This window comes from Betta splendens, chromosome 5 (genome assembly GCF_900634795.4).
Source record: "Betta splendens chromosome 5, fBetSpl5.4, whole genome shotgun sequence".
In the NCBI taxonomy this organism is placed as follows: Eukaryota; Metazoa; Chordata; class Actinopteri; order Anabantiformes; family Osphronemidae; genus Betta; species Betta splendens.
Window position 1 is genome coordinate 3,769,966 of NC_040885.2, and position 20,661 is coordinate 3,790,626.

General features: G+C 40.3%; 2 protein-coding genes across 6 annotated transcripts; one reads left to right on the top strand and one right to left on the bottom strand.

Annotated features, from left to right (window-relative positions):
• Positions 1 to 3,821: 3,821 nt before the first annotated feature.
• On the bottom strand, positions 3,822 to 9,543 carry acot8 (acyl-CoA thioesterase 8). Of its 4 annotated transcripts, none has more exons than XM_029152066.3 (7): positions 9,392 to 9,543; positions 6,423 to 7,099; positions 5,903 to 6,039; positions 5,565 to 5,790; positions 5,018 to 5,175; positions 4,623 to 4,814; positions 3,822 to 4,089 (listed from the first exon to the last, which is right to left on the bottom strand). In XM_029152066.3, exons 2-7 carry the CDS (start codon positions 6,605 to 6,607, stop codon positions 3,983 to 3,985), a joined length of 1,005 nt encoding a protein of 334 aa, XP_029007899.1. In that variant the 5' UTR covers positions 6,608 to 7,099; positions 9,392 to 9,543; the 3' UTR covers positions 3,822 to 3,982. The 4 variants fall into 4 exon arrangements, with proteins under 4 accessions (XP_029007899.1, XP_029007900.1, XP_029007901.1 ...); XM_029152067.3 differs by having other exon boundaries at positions 6,423 to 7,103; positions 9,392 to 9,540; XM_029152068.3 differs by having other exon boundaries at positions 6,423 to 6,677; positions 9,392 to 9,537.
• Positions 9,544 to 9,643: 100 nt separating this feature from the next.
• Positions 9,644 to 13,145, top strand: elf3 (E74-like factor 3 (ets domain transcription factor, epithelial-specific)). Of its 2 annotated transcripts, none has more exons than XM_029152080.2 (9): positions 9,644 to 9,802; positions 9,954 to 10,114; positions 10,458 to 10,694; positions 10,935 to 11,042; positions 11,136 to 11,249; positions 11,358 to 11,444; positions 11,530 to 11,649; positions 11,853 to 12,048; positions 12,190 to 13,145. In XM_029152080.2, exons 2-9 carry the CDS (start codon positions 9,961 to 9,963, stop codon positions 12,293 to 12,295), a joined length of 1,122 nt encoding a protein of 373 aa, XP_029007913.1. In that variant the 5' UTR covers positions 9,644 to 9,802; positions 9,954 to 9,960; the 3' UTR covers positions 12,296 to 13,145. The 2 variants fall into 2 exon arrangements, with proteins under 2 accessions (XP_029007913.1, XP_029007914.1); XM_029152081.2 differs by having other exon boundaries at positions 10,461 to 10,694.
• Positions 13,146 to 20,661: the final 7,516 nt, after the last annotated feature.

Genomic DNA, 20,661 nt, shown 5'->3' on the forward strand with positions numbered 1-20,661 from the left:
CATGCACATAAGATGTTCAATGCAAGGTAGATAGATAGATAAAATACTTTTATTGTCCCGCGTTGGGGAAATTACCATGTTGCAACAGCACAGAGACATATAGACATATATACAGAAAAAATAACACAATAATAATTATAAGAAATTAGAACTTAGAACTCCACAGGTTATCAACATCATGTACATATAACAATGAGGTAAGGTGACTGCACCAAACAAAGTGAGTGAGATATTAAAGTGACTGGTGCAATTGCTCTGGAGATGTAGCGTGTGTGTGGTGTGTGGTCTTAATGACCTTATCCAGCTTCTTCCTCTCCCTCTCTGTGATGCTGCCGTTCTAGCAGACCACACTGTACAGGACGGCTGATGACACCACAGAGTCATAGAAAGTCCTCAGGAGTGTCCCCTTCACTCCAAACGACCTCAGCCTTCTTAGTAGGTAGAGTCTACTCTGACCCTTCCTGTATAGTGCGTCTGTGTTGTTAGTCCAGTCTAGTTTGTTGTTAAGGTGAACACCCAGGTACTAATAACAGTCCACTGTCTGGATGTTCATTCCCAGAATGTTCACTGGAGGAGGGGGTGTAGACTGACATCTGTGGAAGTCCACCACCATCTCCTTGGTCTTCCCTGCATTGGTTAGAAGGTGGTTCTGCTGACATGCAGTCCTGGACCCTCACAAACTGGGCATGGTTTGTGAGGTAGTCCAGTATCCACTCTGTCAGGCAATTATCCCCCGCAGGTAAAGCAGGCTCTGAGACAGGAAGTCCAATGATGGATCATATCTAAACAACCACAATAAACTGTAATAAATCACTCTTTGGAATACTTGCAAAGATCGGCACAACATTAGAGCGTCTTCCTGGGCATAAGAGCATCAACCGGCCAAGCAGGAGGACGCAATTTTAGTCTCACTGTAAACTGAAAATCACCGGAACACCGCAGAGGCGCTAAATTCTACCTCAACAGGTGTCGACAAGGTCGTGATATTGCTGCACTCCTAATGAAGCGGGATGCACATAAAATTTGGCTTTGTTGGCAGGTGATTCTGTAAGTGACCCGACGGTGGCGAGCTGACTGGCCTGTCATTCCTTTAGCAAACGCCATGAGTCGTAACGTAATCGACAGTTGTCAGCACTTGGTTAAATAGCTTGGTTAAATAAATGATTTAGATAAATGATTGTTACGTTGATTAATGTTAACAATGTGGGTCTCAGTGTGTGTCAAAACACGACCGCAATTCTTCAAGAGCTACAAATATTTGCCGATTTGTTGCGCTTCAAATGCTCTTGGGCGTTTTATTGTGAAAGTCCAGCGACTGGCCCCGCCCCGGTTTCCTTATTTCGTTTTGAAAGTGGAGAAAAGGAGAATGAGTAAATCAGTATATCGCAAATGTGTTTTACCGATTTACGGAAACGAAACACAGCATAAAAAGACATTATTCAATTTTCATTTTACACATGAATAATGAATTGCACTTCATGCACGGACTATAAGGCTGAAAGTGATTTCTACTACACTGTAAGCATCATTATATTAATACACGGCTGTTTGCTCCCGGAATGGCTGTGAGGGTCATGTTCTTTGACTTCTCAAGCGCCTTCAACACCATGAGGCCAGAAGCTGCAGGGGCAGGAGTGGACAAACAGCTGACTGCATGGACAACCAACTACCTCACCAAACAACCACAGTACTTGAGGCTGCACAACTGTGTGTCTGAGGTGGTGGTTTCCAGCACTGGGGGCCCTCAGGGGACGGTGCTCTCACCATTCCTCCTCCCTTCCGGAGGAGAACAACACGTCACACACCGTTGAACAGCCAGGGTTCAGACATAGAGACTGTGGACAGTTTTAAGTACCTGGGTGCCTCTTTTACAGTAACCTGATAGTGACACCAGCTGTCCTTTACCATCTGTAATGACACCTGTAGCTTGTCCTTCTTCCACTGACATACAGCTTTTCTGCACAGCAGCACAAGTTATGTTGTTCAGCCACAGCTCAGATTTAACTTTAGTTGTCTGGATTGGACACAAAAAGTTGTGCTACAGTGAGGAACAGGAAATACACATGCACAAATTTTTAAATAAGAAAGCAGAACTCCTGTTCAGTAAGGCTTACACAGATTATACTGTATATTTAATAGCCCTGCTTACAGACAGTTTGGTGGCTTACAAACAGTCTGTACTGCACAGTACAGTACACGTTCAGTTTGTCCTGCTCATTTAAGAATATGTCCTTGAACTTTGTCTGGTACATTTTGACATTACTTTGCATTACTGCATACATATAACAGTCTGGAACCAAATTACCCCATAATCAGGAGAAGGAGTAACAGTTCAAACTCACAAACTCACAAAAAGAGAGAGGCAAGTAAGACACTCTCTAACAAGCACAAAGAAACTAGCAAATCTGATATAAACAAGAAACAAACAAAAAAAACACTGCACACGCTAGAACTAACAATTTACTATATACTGTAACACTAACTAATCTTATACTAATGGACAAACTTAGTCATTTCACAAGTATACAAACTAGGGCTAGGCTAGGGCTTTATCCATTTGTGCACAAAAATACTCACATTCATACACTAGTGACAGTGCTACTATGCATCTTATGCTGACACAAGGGACAACTTGGGGTTCAGTGTCTCGCCCAAGGACACTTCAGCACATGACTCCTGAACCAATTGAATCACAGACACTATGATTGGTAGACGACAGCTTTACCTCTTGAACCACTGCCCCCACTGCCGAAATAGCATCCCCATGGTGGTGAAACAAAGTCATAGTCCAATTGGGGGATGCTAGACTGCACTTATTTATGGATCAGACTGTATCTGAGTGTTATAACTCTGCACTACTGGGATAGACCATTCACTTTCTTTATAGCTCCAACCTTTCTGTCACCAACAATCCCATGAGACAGGCATAAGATGCTATTGCGTGGTAAAGTTTACATTCATCCATCCATTTTCAACCACTTTATCCGGGCCAGGTCACGGGGCAGCAGTCTAAGCAAGGATGCTTTGGGGTACCACTTTCGGTGGTACCCCAAAGCATTCCCAGGCCAGCCAAGAGACATAGTCCCTCCATCGTGTCCTGGGTTTTTCCTGGGTCCTGGGTCTTCCCCGGGGCCACCTATTGGTGGGACATGCCCGGAACACCTCCCCAGGGAGGCGTCCAGGAGGCATCTGAATGGCAGTTGCCCGAGCCACCTCAACTGGCTCCTTTCGATGTGGAGGAGCAGCGACTCTACTCCGAGCTCCTTCCTCCATCGCTAGGGAGCGCCCAGCCACCCTTTTCAGCCGCTTATATCCGCGATCTTGTCCTTTCGGTCATGACCCAAAGCTCATGACCACACAGTAGGTGAGGGTAGGAACGTAGATTGTTCGGCAATTTGAGAATTACCTCGATGACCACAGCCTGGGTGATGGGAAAATCCACCTCTGAGACTCTTGCCTCTGCTTCCTCAGCAGAAGGCGTGTCGGATGGATTGAGGAGATTCTCAAAGTACTCCTTCCATTGTCCGATAACATCCCCAGTCAAGGTCAACAGCTGTCCACCTCCTCTGAAAAAATCACTTTGAGCGGAACGATAGTCCTCCTCCATGGCCTCCCCAAACTCCTCCCAGGCCCAAGTTTTTGCCTCCGCAAAGGCAAGGGCTGCAGCACGTGTGGCCCGTTGGTACCCATCAGCTGCCTGAGGAGTCCCACAGGTCATCCAGACCTGATAGGACTCCTTCTTCAGCTTGTAAAGTTTACACAGGAATGTATACACGTGAAAAGCATATTTTTGATTTGAGATAACCCTCAATTAAAAAAACCAAATCGTTTAGTTAAAATTACCAATTGTTTATTCACTGGAAATAAAATTAACATTTACATTTTTCAAAAAATGGATATAACCAAAAATTATTACATTCATATCTGTTTACAAATTATTACTATAATTATACAATTATAATAACTAGTAAATTAAGTGTGCTTATAGTTTGCTTAATTTTACTCTCAAGACCCCCTCCTGGGAACATGAGACAGCCAGCACCCCATCTCTTCTCCACAAGCGGCCCTGAACAAGTCCTCTACAGCCCCCTGTAAAGCAACACAAACCATGTTAGGCAACGTTGTGTGTAAAAGATATTCATTTTTGTCTGAACCTTTGTCAAGACCATCACGTGTCTGTTACATATTGGACACCAAACCTGCAGAAGCTAATTTTTTGACTTGCCTAGTTTGTTTTACACCACCTTTTCTTTTTTTGGGGCAGTACTGTATTAAGTTTGGTCTGTGTAACAGGTGTTGCTTGAATTGTGTATGTAAACCCTGTTTTGTGTGTGTTCAGTATTAGTTTGTCTGTGTCTTTGCATTTTACTTGTCAAACCAATCCATGACACTTTGCTTGAGGTCATTCAAGCAAAGGGTCAATCTTGTTGATAGGTCACAGCAGTAGAAATACTACAATTTGGACCTGCATCAGGTGGCAAAAACATAAGTTATAAGTGGTAAGGTAAGTTATTTTAAACTTCTAAATGTAACTGCAAGTGCATGTGAATGCAAGTCTAATGACTTTAAAGTACTACAAAAACATAAAAGAAAAGTGCATACAAACAAAACAGTACAGTTACCTGCCCATGGACTCTCACACTCATAAAGCATCCACTCATCGCTGCGGAAAGTGGTGTGGAACCACATGGCATGATCCAAAGAGGCTGAGAACTGGGCCCTATATTTAGGAGATGGCAGCAGTGCTGTGTCCAAGAATGCATAGTCTGATACATATGCTGCAACGCAGCAATGCAGTTTCATGTTGCCTTCACCTAGATCAACACAGAATTTAAATGTACCACTAAACATAATATGTTAGGTACATTATATACTTTGTACCAACAATGTGAGAGACACTGAATTTTGACTGTAGGTTGGCATTTAGGGAGCCCTTTAAAACTAATATAGTGCAGTGTACATATGGATGCTGTCAAATGCATGCATTTAAAGGCAAAATAATTTAAAAAACATTTACCAATATATCCACGTGCTCGTACCCAAAACAGCTTTTTTGGCACTGCTTTAAAAAAATTGGAGAAGAGCTTTGGTTGAACTGGTTTTATCTCTATAGGGACCTCATTTGCCAGCAGTTTGTTAAGGCCTTGTCTCAATTTCTCTGCCAGGTCTGGTTTGCTGTAAAATACAAGGAAATACAGTGGATAATTAAGGACTGTCAGTTGTACACACACACACAGAGGGTGAAGAAAACCTCCCTCAGTCTGAGAGTGTTCTCTTAACCAGAGGGCTTAATTTTGCCACCCAAAGGGGTATATGTTAGGTCCAGGTTCTGTCGTTAACTAATAAGCGTGCCAACAGCGAAGCTGATTTGGTTGGCTTGTTAATCACTAAATAAGCATTCTACTGTACAATTCCACCACTGCCAGTAGACCCATACAGTATGCCAATTATATTGTTATTGTTGGCTAGTGTGCTATGAGTATAAATAGCATGAATGAGCATGACCTTACTAGTAGTCAGTGTAAAAACAAGAAGGTTATTAATCAAATAAATGTTCATTCAACCTGAGATGAATACGAATAAGCTCCTCCACAGTAGAGAGGTCTTCAGGTTGGGGGACAACAGGCATGGTGAACTGATGCTCAAGAGGACTTGGCTGAATCATTTGGAAAGATGCCTGGCAAATCAGTATGGGCTGTCCATGCTGGATGGCCTTGACTGAGCGCACTGTGAAACTGCGACCATTTCTTGTGCGCTCTACCTGATACAAGACTGGAACTTTGGGATCCCCTAGAAAATATATATAATAACGTAGTAACCAAGAGTATTATAATTATCATTATATCCTACTACACACATCTTATGGCCCTCTTAAATAATATTTTATTTTGTTACAGCTTACCTGCTCGTACAAAGTAGCAGTGGAGAGAGTGGGCATAGAGATTATCATTGACAGATTTGGCAGCAGCCACAAGAGCCTGACCAACTATTTGACCTCCAAACAGTCGCTGAGTGCGAGGCACCCAGTGGTGTGTACCCCTAGGGAAACAACAGATTAATAAGTCAGAATTATTTAATAATGTTACCACAGTGTGATAATACATCTCTGATTTGTTTGTATTTGCATAAAGTTAGGATTTGTTAAAAGCAACTGTATTCATGTTAATGTAACCATACGCAGAGCTTTTCTTTAAATGCAATATTTTATAACTAGTCTCCATTGTGGCTCCAAAGATTTAGAAGACAGTGGAGCAGTTATATCACATATATTTACCAAAGGTAAACTTCAAAAGTGCCAAATCATGTCAGCAGACTAAGTATGATAATAGAATTCATCAAATTTAAGTTAACAAGGGAACACAGGAATACTAAACGTCTCAAACACGTTATTATAACAACACATTAATACACAAGGTCAATACCTGTACAGGTCTACGTCGAGTTCCTCTAAGTTTAAAACGCTGGTTACCAGAACGCTTTTGAGGTCCTGCTTAAATTGAACTTTAGGCTCCTCCGGGGATTTTTCCGCACCTGAATTTGGTGACTTATTACCGACTGGAGAAGGACAAACTGATCCACCAACACCTTTCATCCCAGTCTCCACCATGATGGTATGGCAACATTTTTCTTCGTTGGTGTTTTTGGCATTCAGCAAAATGACGTAACGTTAGCGCCACCTGGAGAGTTTGACAACAAGGAGAAAGTATAGTCTAGGCTCCTTCATTTGAGCAGTGGTGCTGTTGGTCACCAAAGCCTTCTCTTTTCACTGGCTTAAGAATGATTTGATCTAAGTCTGTTGTGGTTTATATGACTATGACCTTATATGAGTATAACTTGTCGTGGGTTTCTATTAGGCACACAAATACACTGACACAGGTTAGCTCTTTTAGTCCATTACATTCAATGTACACAAGTGTATTTGGAGTGTGGTCTCTTCTTGTTGTGGACCCGATGTGGCGCCGGGGGGTGGGGGTTCTCCTACGACTTGTGGGTATGCCTCGGACTCTCCTGGGGTGGACAACGTTGACCCAGCAGTGGTCCTTTCTGACCTCGGGTGCCTGAGGGGCGTTGGGTGTCGTGGCCGAACTCCTATATCACCCTGGCTTTCACAAGTGGCATTGTTCATGTTATGTTACAGCTTTTGTACAACATTGCAGCGGAAAACACAACACCAGAACCGATAAACAGGCTTCCTGACATTAGCTGTAGGTACTGCTGTCATTTACTGTTATTTATGTAGGTATGAGTACATTTATGTATGATTGTATCCACGTGAGTTAAGAACAGTCAGTCATTTAGATATAAATATATATATAAATATATATATATAATATATATATATATATATATATATATATATATATATATATATATATATATATATATAGTATAGTTATTAGTTATATATTTATATATGTATGTATGTGTGTATATATATATATATATATATATATATATATATATATATATATTAGTATTAGTTATTAGTTATATATTTATATATGTATATATATATATATATATATATATATATATATATATATATATATATTAGTATTAGTTATTAGTTATATATTTATAAGTTAAAATATACCCAAACCACCAGTTTCAGTGTAATTGGTTGACCATTAATTTTTTTGTCCACTAGAGGGCGTAGTACAGCCAACAATGCCTCAAGAAGCGCTCACTGGATCCTCTATTGAATTAACAATAGAAGAAATGACTTAAACATGAAAAAAATGACTTAGAAATGACTTTAAAACTGATGTTAAAATAACATGGGAACAGGTAGACTTGAATTATTATTCCCCTCAGGAAGCTTGAGGGTTCTGCGCGGTATCCTTGCTGTTCCTAGGACTGCACTTTTCTGGACTGAGATGTCGGATGTTTTTCCAGGGATCTGTTGTAGCCACTCCTCAAGCTCGGGTCCTCTACCAGAGACCAGGGATCTTTTGTAGCCCCCAGTGCTCTGATCACGCCAGGCACCACCGTGCCTCATCTTAAGGTCTCAGCTCCACCTTCTAACTTACTTGAAAAGGCACAGCCAAGCAAACAGGATAATACAAAACCAAATTTGATGGTACAAAATTGATTCTTTTTAAATCATAGGTCCTGTTTCTTACTTGCTGCAACGTATATTTAAATTGACAACTGTGGTGCGGGCTTTCTCTTTTCATAGGTTTTGCAGGGTGATGACCAGAGCTAATGTGCAGGCCATAGAAAAAACAGCATGGCCTAGTATCACATGATAACCACAGAAGGCTGGTACTGTACGTAACCCAGAAACATCAAATTAACTAAAATAGCTGTGAGACAACATGTTTTGAATTATGTTTCTTAAAGGCATTGTCCATATTTTGTTGATTTAGAAAAAGTACAAATGTAGTAGAATAATCAGTGGTAAAAGAAAAACACAGCATGAATTAGAGGTGATTATATTTTTGCCAGTTTGTCCCCAGGCCAGGAAACCTGGTGTCTTATCAGAAAGCTAAAACTAGCAAAACTGCATTCCACACTAACCTTTCCTTATACACTGTGAAAACAGGGTGTGAGCCATATTGTGTAATTTGGGAGAAAACATGGAGGTCTGACAATGATTATTGGTTCAAACACATTCCCAAGGCACAGAATGCTAAAGAGTAGGTACTGACATCAGCATTTGCCCATAGCCATTGTTTTATCAACAACAGCAGTGCACAGAGTTACACAAAAGGCTACTTAGGTCACGCTACTGCTATTACTAGAAGTATTATTGATAAAACAAAAGCTGCTTCTGTAATAAATATACTGTATTATCACAGTATCTGTGCACTAACTATAAACTGGCATTTTCCCAAACATCTTAGGAAAGTTGAAATGACACTATGCTTGACATGGCACTATTCGTTTCAAAATTCCATTTGCTTACAAATACCCTTTTGCCCTGAATATTTCCCTAATTAAAAAGTTGTGAGAAGAAAAAAAAGAGTGCTTTTACAATTTAATTTACCCATTTGTGCTTTTTAACTGCGGTCACTGTAAATCTACCTAAACGAAAAACATATAAAAAGCTAAAAAAAACACAGTTGTCTACTGACTGATGCCTAGATCTAATGATGAGACTTACAGCACAAGGTAACCTTTTTGTAATGCAGCATGTCAGCTGCCAAGTCAACAGTTTAAAGTAACACCTCCAAAGTCAACAAGTTGCTGGTATTGTTTGATGACCTAAATGAGCAGAAGGACAGGTGACTTTTTATAATAAGCATTCAATGCCTAAAGATGGTCAGTATCATAGCTTGTTCTGGCCAACCACATTTTGCAAGGGCAAATAAATGTGTTTTCATGTATGTTACTTCTTTATCATTTATATTGAATATGGACATACTAATGTTAGGAAATATAAACTCACCATATAATTTCAGTGTTGTATTCAAAGGAAGAAAAGATAAGAAAAAACAGAAACAAGGAGGCTAGAAAAACACATACACACGCATTATAAAAATTTGGAAAAAGCTTAGTGAGCTGAGTGTTTTTTGAATAAACAGGTATGTTTTGTTGATCAAGTTCTCGGGAAAGTGGCGGTAGAAGGAAGGAGGAGATAGAGGCGGGGCCAGTTTCAGGTGGAAATCCCCTGAACTCACCTGAGTCCTTTGCCCCATGTCTTTCTAGCAGTATAAAGCCTGACATGTAGTCAAATTTAGATTCATTTGCCTGAGAGACAAGGATTGCACAGAGAACAGGTAGAGGAGAGCATCAAAACTTGGAGTGTGGAAATCACATAAACTTGATTTTTTTGGATTTCCTTGTGTCTTGTTCTCAGGTAAAAGTCATTCCCTATTTAGTTTAAATCTTATGATAATGTCAATGAATAATAGAATCATTAATTGTGTAATATCCTTGAAAGAAAGAAAATGTTTAAGGATTCTATTTTATGAGATGTTTAAACAAGAATATACTTTTGTGTTTCTCAGTGTCTTCATGTCATCTCAGTGCCTCAGCAGTGTACTGACAAATGCCAATTTCACCATGTATCAGACTGGTGTTACTGATGTCTTGCCACAGCAACCTTATACAATTGCCAGGAGCAACACACTGCCAATCAGTAATCTAGGGTATACTTCCAACATGAGCTGTAAGAACACACATTTCTATCAGTGCTGTAATACGTTGTTGTATTAGTGTGAAGACTAGAATAAAGAATAAACACATTTTTTAATTGCAGACTTTAGTTAGCAGGATCATTAGCTTAATGAACTTTGCTTCATCCTTTTTAAACATGGGTGCCTCAATCATTTACCAGACTGCCAATGTTTAACTCAGCATAACGATAAAGGAAAGTACTGCTAACACTTTAAATATTCTTACATAAGCTTTCGCTGTAAAAGAAAAAATCCAAACAAAACCATAATGTACTAGTCATTATCAGTGTTGTTTGTGATGCTTCTGTGCAATAACGATGAAATGGTTGTTTTCAGCAGGCCAGTGGTACAGGCAGATCAGCCCCCACTGCTGGACAGAGGACAATGTTTTGGAGTGGATCAGTGACCATGTTGAGAGTACCAAATTTGATGCAAAGACTTTAAGTCTTGCCTACTGCACCATGGATGGTCCCACTCTCTGCCAGATGAATCACGACCAGATTGTTGAGGTCTTTGGCCAGCAGCTTGGCCAACACCTATACCATAGTCTACAGGATTTCAAAACTAAATCAGGTACAACTGGTACCAATGTCACATCCTTTTACACATGTAATCCATACACACAATATATATTCTTTATAATATTCACAATATTTAGCTATCTATATAGATATATATTAATATATTTTATATATATATTCATCAATATACATATCTTCCACAAAATATAAAGTTTTTTAAATTGTAAATTACTTTAATATTTTTCTTGCTAAAACACTGAGTTTATAATTTCTTGTGTTTTTTTTTACTCAGAGTTACATAGCCTATCAGGGCCAGAACTGAACGAGACCTGCCAGTTACTGGACAACTTTTTGGATAACCTAAAATTTCCACTGCTCAGCACCATCAGAATTGGTCAAGGTACATATTATACAGAGACATAACATACTAATACAAAATTTAAAAAAACATGTAAAAAATGATATGGCTAATAAGGCTGCTTACTATCAACAGCTGAAGACTCTGCAACCAGTGACTATGAAATAAACAGTGTTTCTATGGAGGCCATGACACCCCTAAGAGACAATGAATATCTGTCAGACAGTGAATACAGCTCTTCCTCAAACAGTCAGTATAACATATATTTGCATCTTCTTAGTACTATTAGCTTGGTTACATCTCCTGTCTTTTCAATTGTTGAAAATCTGATTATCTGAGTGAAAATCTCTTGTACAGGTGGCATGTTTGGCTTGCCAAGCATTGGGTCACCAGAATCTGGCAGTGGTGAATCAGATCCAGAGTTCTCAATTGCTCTGATTTCAAGTAAGTAAGCAAGCAGAAATACAATTTATTATTTTATTAAATTTTACAAATTTAATTTTTGATTAAAAATCAATTCTTGTGGAAGAGGCACATGTCAAATCTGACAAAGAAGAATCTAGACTGAAACGACCACGAGGGAGACCTCCAAAGCTCAGCAGAGAACACAACACCAGCATTTATGTTCATTCAAAAAAAAACAAACACGGTGAGGCTTCAAGAATTAGCATATTGCATGGGTTACATGTAAAACATGTAAAACACTGTTAAAAAATATCCGTATCTGTGTTGTTTTCTGCTTTGCATCCATTTTGCATCTTTATCAGTCTGCAGATGCTTTTTTTACTTTTATAAGGATGACTATTATACACAAAGGCACACAGCTCACTGAACTCTGCTGTTTGTTGGTAGCACCTCGTGGCACTCACCTATGGGAGTTTATCAGGGACATTCTGATTCACCCAGAAATGAACCAGGGCTTGATGAAGTGGGAAGACCGACGTGAGGGTGTCTTTAAGTTCCTCAAATCTGAAGCGGTGGCACAGATGTGGGGTCAAAAAAAGAAAAACACCAGCATGACATATGAGAAACTTAGCCGAGCAATGAGGTGATTTTATGTAGCTCCTAATGTTTCAAACTGTTTTGCAAAAAATTTGAAATGATTTTGTAGCTATTGCTGCAGGAAACAATGGCAGTTACACACTTTGCATAATTGCTTCTGGATTAACTGACCTTCCTCTACCCTCAGGTATTACTATAAAAGGGAGATCCTGGAACGAGTTGATGGCCGGAGGCTTGTATACAAATTTGGGAAAAACTCTAGTGGCTGGAAAATGGAAGAGATGGCCATATGAAGCACCAGTCCCATCAGTGGGTAGAAAACTAAACACCATTTAGTAGTACTGCTGTAGTTTACGAATTTGTTATACCCATGTGGCCTGTCTGAAAAAATTACGCTGCCTTAGATGTTCGAGACACAAACTTCCTTTTCTTAAAAGGAAGGTGACGCATAAAACGTAAGCCAGCATTTTTGGCTCAAGTAGGTTTTATGAACCAATATTATGTTATTCCTGTTAATTGTATCTCAATTGTCAAGCTAGATCTACAGTGATTAAGATATATATGAATGCATGTTCGTTTCTATAAACATTTAGAGAGTAAAAAAAAAAAACTTTTGTTTATATTTTAGCAAAACATTGATATCATCTATACTGAATCAAATATACCTATTTAGTTTTTTGGTATATGGGCATTAATAATGATTCTATGGTGGCTTACAGTATGTTTTTCTACTTTCATACAGTTAGTCCAAAAGGGTTTACGTAGTGATGTATATTTGTTGTAGATCTTTTCCTGATTTATTCAATTTACTGTAAAGGACAATGGAAACAGAAAAAAAGTATTGTTGCTTCACATTAACACCGTAAAGATGTGCACTGCGTGTCTGTTAGTATCACTTATTATAAAGTGTGTTTATACAATATTTGACAAAAAGTGTTGTCAATGAGTAATTGAATTATATCATATCAATTTCGTCACCAACTTTAAACTGCACATATTTTTGTGTAATTGTTTTAAAGTGACTAAACCAGTAAGCTGTCATCCACTTTGGATGTATAGATGTATGTGTATGAGTAAATCATGTATATTTTTAAATAAATAAGTAATTGTTTTTATTAAAATAAATTTCTTAGCAGAAAATTATTCTATTTCGTGTGAAGATCTCACAACCTGTTCAAGATGTACCCCACTTCTTGCCCAAATGACAGCTGGGGCCCTAACATAGTGAGTCAGTCTGTCAATCAATCAGTAAGATAATAAATCTATATCATACCTTTAAAAAATAATTTCACACATTATCAATAAAGAGGAAAAAAATGTAGCAGCAATAATATTTAATATAAACTAAAATGAAAAATGTAATAAGGATGCATTTTAGGTAAACATACGCTATACACTACCCACCATAGTAAGTAAATAACTGTTATTGACTATATTAATATAATTTCTAATTATAAAGGTGTTTGCATGCACCAATACATTAATACATGTTTCTTACTGGTTTCTTTGTGGCTTCACCCACAGGCTCTGGTAGAGACGGCCACTAGCCAGTTTTAAGTACATAATAGACATCTAGGGTGAGGGAACACTCTCCAGGAAGCACTTCGTCAGCCAGTGGCTGTGCTCCTAAAAATCTCCCACAGTTTTAATTCACTTCAGTTTCAAACACTCACATTTAATCTAGACTGCCTTTCTTCTCCTTGGTTGGTGTAGGGAGATGTGCAGCCCCCTGTCTGGGGTCGCACGAGCAGCAGGTCAGAGACCTACCTTTCCCATGAATGAGAATAAGTGAGTGGTGTGGGTGTGAGCATGTGCTTGAGAGCGCACATGTTCATGTATGATTGGTTGAATGTTTGTGGAAGTGTATTAATGTATGTGTGGTGCGGTGGGTGTATGGGAGGTCTGTTCTGAGTAAGGGGTGAGTGGCTCCATTGCCTGGATGGTCTCTTCTGCCAACTCCACCAATTGCCACCCTCATGTTGTACATGCCCAACTTGGTGCCAGGGGCACGGGGCTTCTCCTGATAGGCTCCAGACCTTGGGTGCTCGGGCTCCAAACTCAGGGGCTGGGAGAGAACTTGCCTCTGTTTCTCCCCGAATCAGCAGGTGTTATCTCAGTAGTGGCCTGTTCCGGCTTCTGACGTTCTCTCTGTGGCTGCTGCAGATCTGCCTGGGAGATTCTGTGTGTCTGCTGAATATCTTCTTACCACTCGATGGACTGGGTGTAGCGGCCAGGCTCCTTTCATCAACCTGGCTTTCACAAGTGGCACTGTTCATGCACCGATGACTTTCTCACCCTCTTAGTGAATAATGTTGTGGTAGTTTATTAACTTTGTAGTGGGACACTTCACCAGTACTGATATACAGACATCTCAGCTATATGTACTGCTTTCATTGACTGCTAAAACTATTAGTAATGTGTGACTATGATGGTTGTGCTGTATCGCATGCATGTATTATTTAATTATGTGTACAGTAAATGCATAACCATAAGTGTATGTCCTCTGCTTTTCATACAACTCATGTATTCTTCCTGTTATGATGCGTCTTGAGGGAGGCTCACAAGTGCGTCATTTATTGCGATTCTATTAATGTTCCTTAGATTGACATCTTCCAACAGTAATCGGCCTGCAGTTTGTGGTTAACCACTTAGCTATGGCATTTGTTAGCTTGCCTTGCTTTTAAGATAAGAAAACCTTTAGTAGTCCCCAGTGGGGAAATTGCATCACACAACAGCACAAAAAGTGTGATACAGAGAAGAAAATAAAAAATGTGTTTATACTTCTCCCACACGATACATCCAATGTAGTCTGCCATAGTCTTCCTCCGCTGTTTGTTTAGGTGGGTGATTTGCTGGCATCAACAGTGTGTATTGCATTTAAGTGATACAGCCTCAAAGTATTACGGCGATTCAGCTGATTCAGATTCAGATTTGCCATTAATGACTGGTTTTTGATTCCTTTGACTGATGCTGCAAAAATCCAGCCTTGTTGAACTTATTTTTAGCGCAATTTAATGTCTCTGTGTCCCTGTGAATACGTCTCTGTTTCATACAAGTCACACTGGCAGATGGTTTCACGTTTCAGGTTTGTTTATAAATGATCTGGCCTGTCAGAGATCACAGTACTAGATAAAAAGCAGGTACCACGCCTGCAGTGTGAGCCCTCTTGAGACAATGTATAATGTAGAAAGATTCTAGAGAATTAGGTTCACGAGTGTATTGAGAGTATAAATTTACCTAAGTCAATTTGTATGAAATCTTGTAGTTTTATCCATTTAGAAACTACATACTTTTTAAACTGGATATTCCTTTATACACAAACAATACACCAAAAGACAAAAGAAGATTTGTTTCCATAGTTTTCTAGTGTTTCTTTGTTTTCTCCCACCTGGCCACGCACCTTAAGTTTGTTGTTTACACTCACTTCCGGGTTTACACATTACCTTCCCCAACTGAACTATGAGTCATTTTTGCCAGATAGTCTGCTGACATTTCTGACATGCTGTCTTCAGTTTACCTTTTATCCACTCCTCTTTGCATTTTAGGAGAGTGTGATATTTCAATTTCTGTCTTACCACCATGTGCTTCTTTTTGCTGCCATGTACTGCCAAGTTTATTCTTCTTTACCATGCTGGCACTAAATATGTTTGTTCTCACCTTATCACCTTCCACATTCTGTATTAATATTTACTTTGTGCATCTTCAGGATAATCTGAGAACTCTGGAAAGGTTTATGAATTGATTTTACAACTGTTCACTATTAGACTGTCAGGAGTTGTTTTTACATAAGGAAGAAACCTTCAGCAGAATCAGGCCTAATGTGGGCGGCCATCTGCCTTGATCGGTTGAAATGAGGGGATAGAAAGAAAGAATAGCACAGCAACAGGAACAAGCAACAACAAAGCACTGACAGAATGGTTAGACCAGGGACTGGACACATGCAGGATGGTTGGATCAAAGACCTCACCCAGGCAGTATGGTTGGATCCTCGACTGGCCATCACAGACACGAAGCGATACCTGTAGGTGAGGATGGAATGGAGGGAGGTAGAGGGGGGGGGGGCACAACTACTGGGGAAAAGAGACAAGGTTAGTTAAACATGGAACAACTATGAGACGTTATTGGATAGAAGCGTTAAAGGACACAGAGAAGCTCAGTATATAAATTAAGCACCACCTAGACAACCCCCGGTGGAGCCAGCCTAGGTTGTCATGGCTCCACCACAATCATGTCATTGCTGGTTGCATTGGGGACCGATCCAGACAAAACTACGGAGTCCGACATTGTTTTGGCAAATTAACACACTGACTCAGTGTTAGTTTTAGTGAATTACGTTTGGTGAAAACGGGCGGTATTTGCTTCTGTGTGTATTACGTATGTAATATCTTAGCATACACTTATCCTCAGACAGGAGCTTAAGACAAGACTCAATGTCGCCCTCTGTGACCCCAGGCAAACACCTAACTATGACCGCTGGATTCTCTAACTTAACGTTTCGGACTATGGAGTCACCAATGATCAGAGTGGGTTTCTCAGTGGCGTGTGTCGCTAAGTGTGGAAAATCTGTTTGATACGTGAAGTGGTTGGTGGTGAATCATGGGCACGTGCCTAAAAGTACTATTCTTATGAGCCGTCACCCAGTCATGCTGAGGAACTGCTAGCGGCTAAAGGGCCCTAGCTAAGTGGCCTGTTTACTAAGGTGCGAAGCCAAGACTCTAATCCTTGCCTGAAACTAGCATACACTTATTACTGTCAGAACCGCTAACGTGGCGGACCCACATGCACAGCTCAGAGACTGCAGGTATGAGAAAAAGGGTTTAATGGCAACAGCAAAGACAAGGATCAAGCAGAATGGAGGTCAGAGGCAGGCTATGGTCAAACTCACACTGGCAGACAGGTACAGTATGGCAGAAACAAGGCTGGATACGACGTCGGGTACGGAACAGGATCACAAAGACGGCAATAGTAACAGGACTAGAATGCTGGATAGTGGTGAGTACACGTGACAATCTGGCAACTGAATCAGGTGATTACTGAAGCTCAAATACTAAAGACTAATGATGCAGCTGGAGGAGTCACATGACGGGATGGCAATAGAACACAGAGCATAGTGAGACTGAAAAGGAAATTGTACCAAAATAAAACCGGACGTAGCTGGAAATAAGGTGCATGAAAACTGGAGTCATGACAATTATAGATACAGACACCAACATTAAATCACACCGAGCACCGAACTGAGGGAGAGGGAGAGAGTGAAGCCATAGCAGGAAAGTAAGCCAGGTGTCTCGCTCAACATGTCCTTGTGCAAGACGCTGAGCCCCGGTTAATTGGATGTAGATACATACATGTGTCTGCTTACATTTGAATCTTACAGTAGGTCAGAAGCAGCGTTAAAATACCCTTGCGTGCCTGTAAGGTAGAGAAATGCAGATTATTTGATCATTTATTATATCCTTGACAGGATTCATGGCTGTTGTGGATTGTATGTGTATCTCTATAATAATAACTATGTAATAAAGCAAGAATCTTTAGCTTGTGAAAAAGGGTATACACACACAAATCTGGTACATTTAACAACTTGTTTCCACAATTCTAAGATAAGGATAACTATCACAAAGATACATTTGATTCCGGTAATTTTCTGCTCTGTGCAATAAAGCCTATGAGTAAATCAATCAGAGTTTGGAATGTCTCACGGAAACAAAACTGTTTAAAAAAGGCCACTGGAATGTTGGTATTTCTTCCTGGAGTTTACACGAGTCAAAAGGGAGAGGTGCATGAGATCGGCCTTAATTTGTACTGGATAAACTGTAACAAAACCAATCAAACACACGATTCAACACCCAAGTTTTAATGTTATGGTGTGCAGGGATACATTCATTTGTTGTTTGTATGTCACATAAAATGGCTTATTGTTTTCATCAAAAGTAATATTTTGCTTGACTATTTTGTTTGAAGGGCTCTGCAATTGTGAAAGCGACCCAAGATCCAACCTACAGTTTGGTGCAGTTAGTTAAAGATGAAAATAATGATATGAATGATAAATATTCCATTTACTGTATACATTGTTCAGCTGAAAGCTCTCTTGACAGCAACATCAAAATACTGTTTTATTTAGATTTGTTAGTTTGACCCTGGACACACACCTTTTTGAGGTAAGATTCAGCTCTGGTCTCCTCCTACTAGGTCAACATACCAGTCAAACAGGTAGATTTGGCAGAATGCCAGAATGTGCGTCTAGCACGTAGCTTACTGGAAACCTTGTGATCTGTGCCAGAAAAAACACAGCAGAGGGAGGGGTTGAAATTTTACTGCTGTGATGTAAGTGCAGTGTTACTGGATAAACACTGACATTATGACTCATTGTGACCTTCTCCACTGTTAATTATTACTCTTATTTTGTGTTTTACTTAACAGGTGTTTTCTATCTATCATAAGAATTAAATACCACACCCAGAGAAATGTCTTTGTAAAATTATTAAAATTCTGCAGCACATATATATATGTGTGTATACTACACACACACACACACACACACACACACACACACACACACACACACACACACACACACACACACACACACATACATACATACTGTACATACATACAGTACATACTGTACTGCACTTTTCTGGACTGCGATGTTGGAGGTATTTTTAGGAATCTGTTGTAGCCACTCCTCCAGTTTGGGGGTCACTGCCCCCCAGTGCTCCGATCACCACAGGCACCACTGTGGCCTTCTCCAGTTCTTCTCTGAGCCCTTGTTGTTTCTCTAGTTTCTCATGTTCCTTTTTCCTGATGTTGCCATCGCTTGTACATACATACATACATACATACATACATACAGTACATACTGTACTGCACTTTTCTGGACTGCGATGTCGGAGGTATTTTTAGGAATCTGTTGTAGCCACTCCTCCAGTTTGGGGGTCACTGCCCCCCAGTGCTCCGATCACCACAGGCACCACTGTGGCCTTCTCCAGTTCTTCTCTGAGCCCTTGTTGTTTCTCTAGTTTCTCATGTTCCTTTTTCCTGATGTTGCCATCGCTTGGTATTGCCACATCCACCACTATGGCTTTCCTCTGCTCCTCTGGTGCTCAGGACCTGCTCCTGTGCAGCCAGGATGAGTGCCTCTGTGCTGTCCTTCAGCCCAGCCCTTTCAAGTCATTGGTAGGATTTGTTGAGATCAGCCACTTCAGAGACATTCACTCAGCACGTCATCTGTTGGGGCCTTTTCCTTGATGTACTTATGGATCTTGAATGTTTGATCCTGGATAGTGGCTCACAAGTCCTCGGCCTCCTTCCTTGCGCCTAGCGTACAGTCTCAGGGTGCTGGATTTGGGGTGGAACCCTCCATTCATGATGAGGAGCTTTCGTGGCTTAACATCTGTGGTCTGTATCTCTTCCTCTGGCCACCTTATTATTCCCGCAGGGTATCTGATCACTGGCAGACCGTAGCTGTTTATTGCCCGGGATTTGTTCTTGCCATTGAGCTGGCTTCTTAGGACTTGCCTTACTCGTTGAAGGTATTTTTGGCTGTTGCCGCTTTCCTTGTTGCCTGTTCAGGGTTGCCATTTGCCTTTGGTATGGCCTGTGGTATTCCAAGGTACTTGTAATTGTCCTCAATATCTGCTATTGTTCCTTCTGGGAGTGAGATTACCTTGCCTCTCTTTGTCACCATCCTCCCACATTTCTCAAGCCCGAATGACATCCCAATGTCCAAGCTGTAGATCCTGGTGGTGTGGATCAGCAGGTCTATGTCTCGCTTACTCTTGGCGTACAGCTTGATGATATCCATGTAGAGGAGGTGACTTATGGTGGCCCAGGTCCGGAGTCGGTATCCATAGCCAGTCTTGTTTATTAACTGTCAATTAATCTTAAAATCGTCATAATTAACCATTCAAAGGCAAAAACGAAAAAAGTAATAATAAAAAAAAAATAAGAAATTGCCTTGGCAATTTTATTTTAAAAGAATTTATGGGAGGCATGTGTGCGTAATTACTAAACTGTTAATGTTACATAACATTAATTACATAACGTTAATCTTAAACTAGTCATAACTAACCAGTCGACAGCAGAAATGTTGCTATTAAAGCTAATTATATGGCTTGGTGCTATTTTTGAAAGGATTTAGAGTAAGAGAAAGTGTAATGAAATAAACAGTAAATATAGTAATATATGGACACTGAGCATCAGGAGGTTGACCTGTCAATCAATCTGTTTTTGAGCTCAGTCACTCATCTACTGCAGCTGCACCGTTATCAGGCGAGGAGAAACAGGCTCGCTCTGCTCTCAGAAAGCGGAGTTTCACGCCTTCACCCCCCCAGTTTGTGACTGACTGATTGACTGATTGACTGACTGACGGTAAACGTATCGCATCACTTCCGATTATCCGAAAGTGACGCGTCACTTCCGATTAAGGTTGTTTCATGAGGTTTGCTGCCGCTATGTGTGTACGTTACTCTCCGCTCGTTTCTAAATATGTTTAGAAACATATTTATAGAGGTTGTTAGACTTAGGTCTCGTCTTCGCATCTTAGAAAAGAGTCAGGGCCTTTTAGTCGGTGTTCCGTATTATATCGCGATTACGTTAAATGTCGACCGACTTCCGAATGCCGCCCCGGTTGCTCTTAGTTGCGGCAGCTGTTTGTGGCATG

Excerpts from the sequence above, each read along its gene's own strand:
- elf3 (XM_029152080.2), top strand. The coding sequence starts at position 9,961 with ATGTCATCTCAGTGCCTCAGCAGTGTACTGACAAATGCCAATTTCACC. Across the intron at positions 11,250-11,357 it reads ATACAGCTCTTCCTCAAACA|GTGGCATGTTTGGCTTGCCA; the intron begins GTCAGTATAACA and ends TCTCTTGTACAG. Across the intron at positions 11,445-11,529 it reads CTCAATTGCTCTGATTTCAA|AGGCACATGTCAAATCTGAC; the intron begins GTAAGTAAGCAA and ends TTCTTGTGGAAG.
- acot8 (XM_029152066.3), bottom strand. The coding sequence starts at position 6,607 with ATGGTGGAGACTGGGATGAAAGGTGTTGGTGGATCAGTTTGTCCTTCT. Across the intron at positions 6,040-6,422 it reads CTCGACGTAGACCTGTACAG|GGGTACACACCACTGGGTGC; the intron begins GTATTGACCTTG and ends TTGTTTCCCTAG. Across the intron at positions 4,815-5,017 it reads ACGAGCACGTGGATATATTG|GTGAAGGCAACATGAAACTG; the intron begins GTAAATGTTTTT and ends GTGTTGATCTAG.